The 13,790-nt window shown below is 42.8% G+C and overlaps 1 protein-coding gene across 7 annotated transcripts in view; it reads right to left on the minus strand.

Annotated features, from left to right (window-relative positions):
* PRPSAP2 (phosphoribosyl pyrophosphate synthetase associated protein 2) overlaps window positions 1–13,790 on the minus strand; it is a 71,642-nt gene that overhangs the window by 31,734 nt on the left and 26,118 nt on the right. For all 7 annotated transcript variants that reach the window (XM_080677281.1, XM_080677280.1, XM_080677284.1 and 4 more), the window contains 2 exons: window positions 11,284–11,399; window positions 6,881–6,936 (listed from right to left, as the gene is read on the minus strand). In XM_080677281.1, the coding sequence (XP_080533407.1) occupies window positions 6,881–6,936; window positions 11,284–11,399 (172 nt within the window). The remainder of the gene's footprint in view (window positions 1–6,880; window positions 6,937–11,283; window positions 11,400–13,790) is intronic.

A 13,790-nucleotide genomic window follows, 5' to 3' on the forward strand; every position in this document is an offset into this window, starting at 1 on the left:
CGAGCCACGGTTTGCCGACCACTGTCTTAGCCAGTTCCAGCTACTACAACAGAACACAGGCTGGGTGGCTTAAACAACAAACATTTATTTCGCAGTACTAGAGGCTAGAAGTCGAGATCAAGGCATCAGCAGATCGGTGTCCTCCTGGCTGGCAGATGGCCATCTTCTCATTCCCTCAGGAGGCAGAGAACAGAGAGCCAGAGCAAGCTCTCTCCCTCTCTTCTCATAAGGGCGCTAATCCCATCCAGAGGGTGCCACCCTCGTGACCTAATTATTTCCCAAAGTCTCACCTCCTAAATACCATCACACTGGATAAGATTAGGATTTCAACATTTGAACTTTGTGGGGGTGGGAAACATTCCGTCCACAATAGTAAGTAAAACATCTATACTAAATAAAAGCCTAGGTGGTCCTTGCGTCCTCACGCGATGCCCTCACGTCGTCACAAGATGGCCGGCAGGGGAGGGCAGTTGGGGGCGATCGGGCCGGCAGGGGAACAGTCAGGCAGCAATCAGGCTGGCAGGGGAGCAGTTAGGGGGCGATCAGGCTGGCAGGCAGAAGCACTTAGGGGCAGGCAGGCAGGCAGGCAGGCAGGCAAGCGGTTAGGAGCCAGCAGTCCCAGATTGTGAGAGGGATCCCAGATTGGAGAGGGTACAGGCCAGGCTGAGGAACACCCCCCCATGCACGAATTTCGTGCACCGGGCCTCTAGTATAACATAAGCTCCCTGAGGGCGTCTTTTGTGGTTTTGATTTGGATTTCTAATGATTAATGATGTTGAGCATGTAGTACTGGTACATAAACAATAGAATAGAACTGAGGGTCCAGAAATAAATGCCATGAACATCTAGGCCAGCCATGGGCAAACTACGGCCCGTGGGCCGAATCCGGCCCGTTCGGCTGTTCTATCCGGCCCGTGGAGCCGAAAGAGCAGAGGGTTCTCTTGCTCTCCCCTCTGCTCCTTTACTTTGAATTTATATTAGTTCACACAAACACTCCATCCATGCTTTTGTTCCGGCCCTCTGGTCCAGTTTAAGAACCCATTGTGGCCCTCGAGTCAAAAAGTTTGCCCACCCCTGATCTAGGCCAACACCAGACTTAGTGCAATAGGTTCTCAAGAAACATCTGAATGGATAAGTGACAAACATCACTGTCATTCTAATAAATGCCAAATAAGCTTAGCAAAAGGCTACTTCAATGAAAAAAACACTACCAGTCATCCATTAATCTCATTAACACATGATGTTAGATGCAAATGAGGATTATAGAAATTACCAAAAGCCTACCCAGATAGGTGAGTCGAAGTTCATCACATTCTTCTGGTATTCAGTGGGGAAAATTTATCAAAATACATTGCTGCCATTTCTGCTTCCACTAAAATGGAGCAGTTCTCCCACAAAGTACAACTAAAGCCCTGGATATCTGTATATATAAAACCCTAAGCAACCAGATGACTGGCCGATAGCTATGATGCACACTAACCACCAGGGGGCAGTTGCTCAACGCAGGAGCTGCCCCCTGGTGGTCAGTGCGCTCCCACAGTGAAAGTGCCTCTCGGCTGACCAAGGAGCATCAGATGCCCGGCTCATGGCTGGTGAGTGCAGCTGCGGCAGCACAAGCCTCTCCCGTGGATACTCCCCCTGTGCGCCCCCCTCAACCTGCCCCCCCCCCACTGTAGCAGCCACAGAGGTCTACTGAACCCATAGGCCAGGCCGAGGGAACCCCACCAGTGCACGAATCCATGCACCAGGCCTCTAGTCCTATATAATGTAAGGCTAATATGCAAATCGACCACGGCAGAATGACTAGTCGCTATGATGCACACTGACCACCAGGGGACAGACGCTCAATGCAGGAGCTGCCCTCTGGTGGTCAGTGCACTCCTACAGGGGGAGTGCCACTCAGCCAGAAGCCGAGCTCATGGCTGGCGAGTGCAGCGGCAGTGGCGTGAGCCTTTCCCGCCTCCATGGCAGTGCTCAGTATGTCCGACTGCTGACAGGCCTAAACTGTCAGTCAGACATCCCCCAAGGGCTCCTGGACTGCAAGAGGGTGCAGGCCGAGCTGAGGGACCACCCCCCCACACCCGAGTGCACGAATTTCGTGCACTGGGCCTCTAGTCATATATATGAAACAAACTTAAGACTCTAATGGTGGAGAGGAGAATGCTGATTGGCTAGGGACCTCAGGACTGAAGAAATGACATGGTGGTGAGTCCTCTGGGCTTTCTTTTTGCATTATCCTAGATTTGCAGCTGGAGAAGCAGGCAACCCCAAAATGCCAGTAAGTACAGAGCCCCAAAAGAGTCTGCTTTCTCTATCCAAAGGACCAAGAAAGGAGCAGCCTCCCAAGTCGGAAAACTTTAAGACAGTAACTGTCCTACTCCAGACAAAAATGACAGAAAACACAGCAGCTGCATCCCTCCCCACATGAGTAAAAACCAAGTAAAGGGCCTACACTTCCTCCCTTGCCAAGCTTTAATGATGCACCTCAAACCCCCGATGGGTGGTTTAAGACAGTGGTCGGCAAACCCATTAGTCAACAGAGCCAAATATCAACAGTACAACGATTGAAATTTCTTTTGAGAGCCAAATTTTTTAAACTTAAACTTCTTCTAATGCCACTTCTTCAAAATAGACTCGCCCAGGCTGTGGTATTTTGTGGAAGAGCCACATTCAAGGGGCCAAAGAGCTGCATGTGGCTCACGAGCCGCAGTTTGCCGACCACTGGTTTAAGAGAAGGCCACGTAGGAGCTGGGACTTTCATCCCTACTCAGCAGTAATAAGCCCCCACCTGCCACTGTCAGTGGAGAGTGAAACCTTCCACCCCAACTCAGCAGAAAAGAGGTATCTTTCCCCTGTCCCACAAGGTAGTGTCAGAGGAGGCCCAGTGGAGTCAGGACTTTCCCCTCTTGGGTGTTGATGGAGAACACATAAAAGATCTATACTCCACTTCCACCCACTCTGATTATTTTGATCTAATTGTTACAACTTAAGTACAGTAATCGAAACAGGGTGGTACTGGCATACAGATAACAGAATAGAACTGAGGGTCCAGAAATAAATGACATAAACATCTACAGCCAATTGATTTCTAACATAGGTGCCAAAGTCATTCGAGGGGGAAAGAAGAGTCTTTTCAACAAATAGTGCTGGATGACTAAACTGGATAACCATATGGAAAAGAAAGAAGCTGAATGCTTACCTCACTCCATATACAAAATCGCTCTCCAACCTAAATATAAGAGCTAAAACTAAACTATTAAGAGAAAACATAGGGGCAAAACTTAATGACCTTGGATTTAACACTGCCTCCTTAGACATGATACTGAAGCACAAGCAATGACAAAAAAAGCTAAATTAGACTTCATAAAAATTAAAAACTTTTGTATATCAAAGGACATATCAAGAATGGGAAAAGACAACCTACAGAATGGAGTAAAATAATTGCAAACCATATAATCTGATAGGGTCTAGTATTTAGAATATATAAAGAAGTTCTACAATTCAACCACAAAAAGGCAAACAACCCCATTTAAAAATAAGCAAAGGATGCTGGCTCAAAGCCCTCCCGTGAGACTCAGGGGATGCATACAGGAGAGAGGAGGAAGAAGCAGAAGCAGCTGTTTTTCCTTTCTGAGATCAAGACACTATCTGATTCCTCCAGACACCTGCCACAACATAATGTCCTTGGCTAATTGGCTTTCCCAGCTGCCGACATGGACAGCCTTCCCCCCAATCAGTAGGTGATATTTAGAGCCTGTCCATCAAGGGAGTTGGGAGTTGGGATATTTTCTCACCCCAACAGTGAATGAACTGAGCCCAGCTTTGGAAAGTCAGCTTTCTGTTCAGGAGCTGGGCTAGACGGGAGCAGCACTGGACTTGGATATGAGAGTTCTCTGATCTACCCATGGCAGCTTTCCAGCATCCAGGGCCATTTTAGGATCTTTCTGGGCCTCTAATATTGTAACTTTTTAAAAATACATATATTTTTTATTGATTTCAGTAAGGAAGGGAGAGGGAGAGACAGACAGAAACATCAATGATGAGAGAGAATCATTGATCGGCTGCCTCCCGAACCAAACTACTGGGGATCGAGCCTGCAACCCGGGCATGTGCTCTGACCAGGAATTGAACCATGACTCCTGGTTCATAGGTTGACACTCAACCACTGAACCATACCAGCCGGGCATATATTTGTAGACATCTTAATTAAACATTGATTAATTTCAAAATAAAATAATTAAAATAAGCAAAGCATTTGAGTAGACATTTGTCCAAAGATATACTAATGGCCACAAGCACATGAAAAGATGCTTAACAACATTAATAATTAGAAATCCAAATCAAAACCACATGAGAGCCCAGCCAGTGTGACTAAGTAGTTAAGAGTGTCAGCCCATGCAGCAAAGGGTCACAGGTTTGATTACCAGTTAAGGGCATGTACCCAGGATGCAGGTTCAATCCTGGGCTCCAGTTGAGTCACATTCGGGAGGCAGCCAATCAATGTGTCTCTCTCTCTCTTTCTTCCTTTCTGTCCCTCCCTCCCTCCCACTATCTCTAAAAATCAATGGAAAAAAATATCCTCAGGTAAGGATTAACCAAAAACATAAAAACAAACAAACAAAAACCCCGAAATAAGCCCTAGCAGCTTGATTCGGTGATTAGAGCATCGCCCTTGGACTAAAACAGCCGTGGGCAAACTACAGCCCTTGGGCCGGATCCAGACCCGTTCCGCTGTTCTATCCAGCCCACGGAGCCGAAAGAGCGGAGGGTTCTCTTGCTCTCCCCTCCGCTCCTTTACTTTGAATTTATATTAGTTCACACAAACACTCCATCCATGCTTTTGTTCCCGCCCTCCGGTCCAGTTTAAGAACCCATTGTGGCCCTCGAGTCAAAAAGTTTGCCCACCCCTGGACTAAAGAGTCGAAGATTCAATTCTAGTCAAGGGCTCGTACCTGGGTTGCACTCAATCCTGAGCCCTGATCAGGGTGTGTGTGAGAGGCAACCAATCCCTCACATCAGTATTTCTCTCACTCGGTCTCACCCCCTCCCTTTCATTCTCTTTAAAATCAATGAGAAAAAATATCCTCTGGTGAGGATTAACCACAAAAAAAAAAAAAAAAAAAAAAGAAAAGAAACACAAAACAAAACCACAATGAGATACCATTTCATACCCACTTAGGATGGCTATAAAAAAAAACAAAAAACAGAAAATAAGTGTTGGTAATAACGTGGAGAAATTAGAACCCTTGTACATTGCTGGTGAGAATGTAAAATGGAAAGAAGTTTGGTGGTCCCGCAAAAACGTAAACAGAATTACCATAGCCTAGCAATTTCAATCCTAGGCATACTAGGTACATCCACAAGAAATGAAAACATGTGTCAATGTAGAAACTTACAAACAAATGTTCACAGCTACTCAAAACAGCCAAAAGGTGGAAACAACCCCAATGTCCATCAACGGATGAACAGATCAAGTATAGCCCATCCACACAACGGAGTATTATTCAGCCATAAAAAGATGTAAAATATATCTGGCCCTCAAAAACATTATGCTAAGTGAAAGAAACCAAACACAAAAGGCCATATAATGTGTGCTTCCATTTCTATGAAATATCCAGAAAAAGCATATTCAGAGACAGAAGCAGATTACGGCTGCCACGGATGCGGGGAGGGGGTGGAGATGATTACATGATGAGTACAGGGTATTCTGGAGTGAGGTGGTGGTTGCATAACCTTGTGAATGCACTGGATGCCAGTGACCTATATACTTAAAAATGGTTAACTGTATGTTATGTGACTTTTACATTAATTTTTTAAAAGTCTGTACATCACAGAAAAATAAATTACTAAATTTTAATTAATTCATCCTTTGTACAAATGTTTGAAAAAGCTGTTTGGAATGTTTCTATTCCAAAATGAGGCCGTTTACTATGGCTTTCTCAAGTGGACAATGCGTGGCTCTGTGACGCGACTTCTTGGAGGAAGCGTGAGTGCGGGCACAGCCCTGGCTGCACGAGGTAGCTCTAAGAACATGGCTTGTCATGCTCATCACAAGTGCAACCTAATTAGCATTCTAACTGCCATTCTTCATCTGTGATGGAAAACCACTTCTCTGTAACCCTTCTAAGTCAATGGCTCGGTATGTACAAGTTCTCATTCTTCAATATTAACAGTCCATGGGGCCAGGAGGGAGGCGCCTATGTTTTCCTTCATCCCACAGGACTCAACAATGATCCAGTGAGCAAAGATATTCAATTGTAGAAAATAAGCTTAAAAGAGACTTTTTTAGGGAAAAGATTTTATTCCTTCCTATATCATTGGTACATGAGACCCTCTTAGCCCAAATACAACCCTACCTACTGTATTCCTGACTCATCAGTTACTCGGGGCGACATGTGACTCTCAGAACTGCCCCATTAGGATGCCTCGGGGTGTTTTCGTTTTGTAAAATGTCACCTTTTAACACATACCAATAGTGGCCACTGGGCTGGATACAATTCTGTTAATAAATTACTGAGTTCGAGGCAGCAAACAACTACAAAGTATATTTGCTAGTATTATAAATGCCAGATTGGAAGATCAACAACAAGCAGCTGCCAGTCTGGGAGTGAGGGAAGTGTAAAGTTGGGGTTCCCCAGACCTGGATGACTTTGGTAAAAAAAAATATGACTGGTGGTCACAGATTGGGATTGAAAAAGAAAGAAAAAAATAATCATCATCACTTAATAAATGAAGTCCGCAAACAATCTGTTAAACTACCAGTGCACGAAATAAAAGGGACACCAGTGAACTACTGAGGTTGAAACCAGAACACCGGGAATCTGATGGAGGACTGATCCCTGGATATGGATGGAGTGCTCAGTCGTGAGCTCCCACCTACCTCTTGGCTGAGGCTGGAGACTTGGCTACAATCACTGCATTCCTGTAATCCGGGATCTGTGACAGAGAGGCCAGGGATTACTGCCATGACTCCATAAGGCTATGCACACCAACACTCAACAATCAATGAAAAGGAACAGTGCAGCCCTAGCCAGTGTTCTCAGTGGTTAGAGCATGGGCCTGAGCATGGAAGGGTCTTGGGTTCGATTCCCAGTCAAGGACATGGGTTGTAGTTCGCTCCCTGCACCCGGTCAGGGCACATACCGGAGGCAACCAGTCCATGTGTCTCTCCCACATAGATGTCTCTCTCTCCCTCCCTTCCTTCTACTCTCTCTGAAAAAGCAATGAAAAAAAAAAATATTCTCAGGTGAGAATTAACAAACAAAAAAGGAACAGTGCATCGAACTCAAAAATGTCATTTGGTCACTTGAAAATTTTCCAAGAAGATAAAAGTTCAAAGCAAATTTCTCCTTTGGAAAATGAAGAAACGCCTACCTAGCAAAAAAATATTATTTTTCATTTGTGTGTGTATGTGTGTGTGTGTGTGTGTGTTTTCTCAGGAAAAAATATTAAGAAATAAGCTTCACAGGCCTCTTTGAAGAAAAAACCCCAGCAAATACTGATAACATGGTATAAAGACATTTTTATAGTTGGTCTCAGGAAGTTGTCATTTCATTTTGCCAGGATGATATCCACCCCATCTGAACCCAAGGTACTGTAATTGTCAAGTTCCAAATTAGTACATCCAAAAATAACTATTTACCATATCTTAGTCATATAGTGAAGAAACCAATTTGTTAAAGACAATCAGCCCAGTGCTGTTTTATGAGGACACTAGAGGCCCGATGCACGAGATTCGTGCAAGAGTAGGCCTTCCTTCCCCTGGCTGCCGGCACTGGCTTCCCTCTGGCACCCGGGACCCAGGCTTCCCTCGCAGCCCCCACAGCGTCCAGAAGGTTGTCCGGAAGGACATAGGTCTAATTAGCATATTATGCTTTTATTATTATAGATTTTATAGATTAAGAGCCCTTATGAAAATAACTAAAATATCAGTGTGCTCTGGAGTCAATAAAGTTGAACACTTGAAGTGATCTGTGCTAGTGATAATATATTAAAGATATACCTATTATCAACTTCTGAGAGTTTAGAAGGCATAATTGTTTTTAAGCTGAGCAGTAGTTTACTTTACACAACCCGGGCATGTGCCCTGATGGGGAATCAAACCATGACCTCCTGGTTCATAGGCTCATGCTCAACCACTAAGCCATACCAGCCAGGCTCTTTTTATTTATTTATTTTTATTAGGAAGGGAGGGAGGAAGAGAGAGGGAGGTAGCGAGAGAGAGAAAGAGACACGTGATCGACTGCCTCCCCATGCCACCTACTGGGGATCAAGCCCACAACCTAGACATGTGTCCTAAACAGGAATTGAATCAGCAACCTTTTGGTGCACAGGCTGACACTCAGCCAACTGAGTCACACCAGCCAGGGCACAGTATTTATTTCTGACTTCATCTTGGCAATATTTTATGTTCTTAAAATTTAATCACTTCATTAAATTATATAATTTCATTCCAATAAATCCCCACTAATTTTTCTCACAATTATGCCAGTTCAATAAATTTTAATATAAGCACTTAAAATAATCACTAGCACCTTGTACATTCTTAGCACATGGGAAGCACTAAGTAATAAATACTTAGTAAACAAAAAAAACAACTGATTAATCTGAAGGCTCTATTATGGATATATCCAGCATAACCACATAGATCATATGTCCTTCAAGAACACTGTCAGTGAGTAAGGTAGCAAAAAAAATATTTATATTTAGGCACGTTTCTTATTTTTGCTAGAAATCTTTCTAAACTAGTTTATGTACTTCCTTGCCTTATCGAACATGATCAAGTCCAGTTATGAGAGGAAATAACCAAGGAAACAGTAAAGTAAGGACTCATCAATAAAAATAGGTCTATTTTCTCCTCAAAAGTTAAAGCAGAAAAACATATTCATAAAGAGAAAATAAGCTGTTATGAAAAAGAACCAAAAAGAAATCCAGGAGGTGGAAGTGATTATGGTCCAAAAAACAACCCAGTCACTGGCTAGCTACAGACACAACTGAATAACAAACCTGGGAGATCAGGCCACGTATTTTCCTACAATGAGGGATATAAGAACACAAAACTTGAAGAAAAAAGTTAAACAATATAGAGGCTACACATAACAGTTCCCAAAGAATAAAAAAAAGAGGGGTGGCGGGGGGGTGGTAGTAAAATATTCAAATTATAAGGGAAAAGATTCCAAAAGAATGAAAGGGACCCACTGAGTATCTAGAGAAATCAGTGGAAAAAAGATCCACCCCAGACACACCTGCTGAAATTCCAAAATCACGGCAAGAAAATAAAGCACTATTTTATTTTATTTTTCAAATACATTTTTATTAATTTCAGAGAGGAAGGGAGAGAGAGACAGAAATATCAATGATCAGAGAGAATCATTGATGGGCTACCTCCTGCACGCCCCCTACTAGGGATTGAGCCCACAACCAGGGCATGTGCCCTCACCAGGAATTGAACAATGACCTCCTTGGTTCATAGGTCGACGCTCAAGCACTGAGCCACACCAGCCAGGCAAAAACACTATTTTAGATGGGGGAAATTCTGTCCCTTTCCCATTCCCCAGAAAAAGCCTCCCCCATGATAAGATGCTCAATCACACTAGATACCAGGGGAGTAAAAACTACAAGTCAAGTAGTGTTCTTTTGTCCATTAACTTAGCACAATTAAGACCCAGGGAAACAGGTACTATCATAGCACTGCTACTGGGAGTAAAATTAATACAGCCTCTTCAGATAATTGCAATTTTTATAGTATCTATTAAATTTTCAGACAATTGTGATTTTTGCAGTATCTATTTAAAAAAATTTGAATATAGATTAGTGGCCTGGTGCACAAATTTGTGCACATTGAAAGAAAATTAATTAAAAGAAATATTTTAATATCGCTATTCGCCCTTTCTCTATAGTAGAAGTGTCAACCAAATTCACAATCAACAATGACAGATGGAAACACACACGAGTGCAGCTGGCACCAGTGAGAGCTTTATATGTATCGAGCATGCACAAGTCAACTTAGCCTTTTATATATAGAGAACAAACTTGCTTAATTAGACCTGCTTTCTAATTTAGCTAAACTTTTGCCAGCCCAGTGAAGCACAACTTCTCTTCCAGGTAACTGTCAGCAACACAGCAGTAAATATCAACACGAAGCAGATTATTATTGTAGATCACACAGGGAGAACAAAGGGTAAAATATTTAACTGCAGCAGTGTTTGACTATATTCCGAGCAGTGAGAAAACCTGAAGTCATTTTCAAGTTCCACCATTTCTTACTTCTTTTCAGTTGGGTCAAGTTTCTAAGCTTTCTAAATCTCCGTTTTCCAGCTAATGAAAAGGAAATAGGATTCCACCAAGTATCCTATCTACCTACTCCAGGACTTCTGAGAGGATCAAATGAGATGAGGCACGGGAAAAGGCTTCACAGACATTTGGTTATAGTGTAAACTGTTTCCACCTGGTCATAAAGCAAGTCGTGTTCCTGGACTAAAGAAACTGCAAGGGAGAGGAAGCCAGGCGTTGCTACTTGATGTCATTACCTGGACAGAGGGAAGGACACTTAGAATATTAGCCTTTTATATAGATAGACTGTGATAACAGCAGCACAGTAAGTCTTTTTCAGAAGTCAAAATGGATGAACTGTGTCCTGGCTGAGGTAGCTCACTTGCTTGGGCGTCCTCCTATGCACTGAAAAGTTGCTGGTTTGATTCCTGTCAGGGCACATGCCCAGGTTCCAGGCTTGATCGATGTTTTACTCTCACATCAATATTTCTTTCTCTCTCTCTCTTCCTCTCTCCCCCCGCCCCTTTGTCTCTCTGTAAAATCAATAAACTATTCTTTTTAAAAAAAAAGATAAACTGTGACACAACAATATGGCTGAATATTAATAATGTAATATCAAGTGAAAAATTCCCAAAAGATTACACAGTTTGATTCTTTTTGATCAAGTTTAAAAATATACTTTGTGTTTTAAATAACAAATACTGTATATATCTCTATATACAGACTAGATAAAACTATATAAATCACAACTAGTCCAGTCCTAGGAACCTGAGGTCCAAAAGAAGAAAAAGCAATCTTAAGAACTTAGCAAAAGAAATATGTTAAAGATTAAGAATTTTACAACACAGTGAGTTACATTTCTCAAGTAAATAGTACTTTAAGCAGAATATATCAAGTTTTAATCCTTTATGGACAATCCAAGGACATGGAAATGTCTTTCAACTTTAAAAAGAATGTTAAAATAAAATAGTTTAGCTAGAATGTTAAAATAAAATAGTTTAGCTAGCTTACCTCTTCTTGAATATATTGTAATAAGAAGGGAGAAGCTCTTAAATTATCAACAGGAATATTGAAGAAGCCCTGAATTTCCTTTTGGTGTAAATCCATAGTAATAAGATGAGTCAGACCTTTGAAAATAAAGCAGACACAAGCACATAACTAGTTTATTTGTTGAACTGTACTATAAAAAATTAGTACTATGTAAAATAAGTTGCACTGTATGAAATAAGTACAATATAAAATACGGTACTATGTGTGATAAATTACGATTAAAAATTGCTCTCATCAAAAAAAACTCAGCATCTTTTTATCAGACTAGAAACCCGATGCACGAAGATTCGTGCAAAAATGAGCCTTCCTTTCCCTGGCTGCCAGCACCGCCTTCGCTCCGGCCCCAGAGCTGCCTCTTTCTGCTCCAGCCCCGCCTTCCCACGCTGCCCAGAGGCCCTGAGCAGCTGGGGCGGTGTGGAATGCATGCATCGTCGCCATGGCGATGACACAAACATCCCGCCCCACCCCGGCCACTCAGTGCCTGTGTATGCAAATTAACCAATCTTTGTTGGCTTAATTTGCATACTCACTCCTGACTGGCTGGTGGGCGTCATGAAGGTACAGTCAATTTGCATCTTTCTCTTTTATTAGTGTAGATATTTTAGTATGAGATTGAGAAATAACAGAATAAATAAAAACTGGTCTCTGTCCCTGGTTTCTGGCATACAGCTCCTAACCCAGGGGTGGGCAAACTTTTTGACTCGAGGGCCACAATGGGTTCTTAAACTGGACTGGAGGGCCGGAACAAAAGCATGGATGGAGTGTTTGTGTGAACTAATATAAATTCAAAGTAAAGGAGCGGAGGGGAGAGCAAGAGAACCGGATAGAACAGCCGGATCCGGCCCACGGGCCGTAGTTTGCCCACGGCTGTCCTAACCCCTTGTGATTTGCTAAGTAAAAAGAGCTAGGAGCCTCTGTTGTTCTAATGAGGTGACTCTGGGTGGGCCCCTGGATGGCTCCTGGCTGGGGCACTGGTCACTGGAAAGACCAGCTAGGATCAGAAACTTGGGATTTTCAGCCCTGCCCCCACTTCTCCAGAGAGGGGAGAGGAGTTAGAAATGGAGTTAATGATTATGCCTATAGGGAAGCTCCATGAAATTCCAATAGCACAGGTAGTGGAGACTTTCCAAGTTGGTGAACAGGTGGAGGCGCTGGGAAGAGTGGCAAACCCTGAGGGCACTGAAGCTCTATGCCCTTTAGTCCCACATACCCTGCCCTACACACCTGTTTCATCACTATAGTCATCTGTATCCTTAATTATGACTTTTTATAATAAACTGGCAAACAATACGTAAACTGCTTTCTTAAGTTCTCTGAGCTGCTCTAACAAATTAATGGAATCCAAGAAGAGGATGGGGGGAACCTCAGATTTATAGTCAATTGGTGTGAAGCACAGGTAACAACCTAAACTAGCAAATGGCATCTGAAAGGGGTGGGCCAGTTTTGTGAGACTGAGCCCTTAATCTGTGGGATCAGACAGATCTCCAGGTGGATAATGTCAGAATTTAGTTAAATTGTGGGGCTCCTAGATGATGTCATGGAGAATTGCTAGGTTTAGGGAAAAATTACACAGTTAGTGACCGCAAGTGTCAGAAGTGTTCAAGTTTCAGAGCAGTAAAGGAGACACTTGGGAGGTAGAGAACTAGAGAACTGAGTTTTTCCCTATTCAAGAGGGAAAGACCGGGTGGTTTGTCTTACACAGAGATGCCTGATTTTCACAGGAATTTAAAGTCTTCAAATAGCAAAGATAATAGTAACAAAGAAATGTCTCTGATAAAATTCTATTACAGCAAATTATATTGCCTTGAAGTTTCTTTAACAGGCATGGCAAAGCTATATTAAGACAAATATTGTCTTAAGATATTAAGGCAAATGTACAGGCCTTTAACTGGAAAAATTAGGAACCATCACCCATTGGCTCATTAAAGAATATTTCAGTCCAGTTCTTGGGTAGGGGCAGCTGGGGATTGAGAAAATGAAAGAAAGAGACAGACACAGAGATAGAAGGAAAAAGCTGGGGCCAGGTGGGACAGTTGTCCTCTGATGGAGAGACAGTGACCCAGAGCCGATACAAGGAGTTTTATACAGCAAAATACCAGGAAGTTTTACTAAGCCCAAGACAAAGGAGATTATGTGCATTCTTGTGGCTTCTTTGTAATTGTCACTTCTGGGTGGGCCTGGATAATCATGTTTGTTCCTGGTGCTTGGCTGGATTTGGATAATGAAACCCACCCCCTGGCACCTGAGCTGAAGGTCAGGCTGACAACACACAAAAGTATAAGAAAAATTCAATTGGAAATATTTTAAAAACCAAACTTTCCCAAAGAGCAAGAAAGTAAGCCTAATGGTTCCCCTACAGGAGCAAGGTCAGAAGCCTAATGGTTCCCCCCAGGAGCAAGGTCAGAAGGGCAGGGACTTTCTGGAAGACCTGGTGAGCAGCCTGGTCCCTTCGGCTTGCTACCTGTCAG

This window comes from Plecotus auritus (genome assembly GCF_963455305.1).
Source record: "Plecotus auritus genome assembly, chromosome: 7".
NCBI lineage: Eukaryota > Metazoa > Chordata > Mammalia > Chiroptera > Vespertilionidae > Plecotus > Plecotus auritus.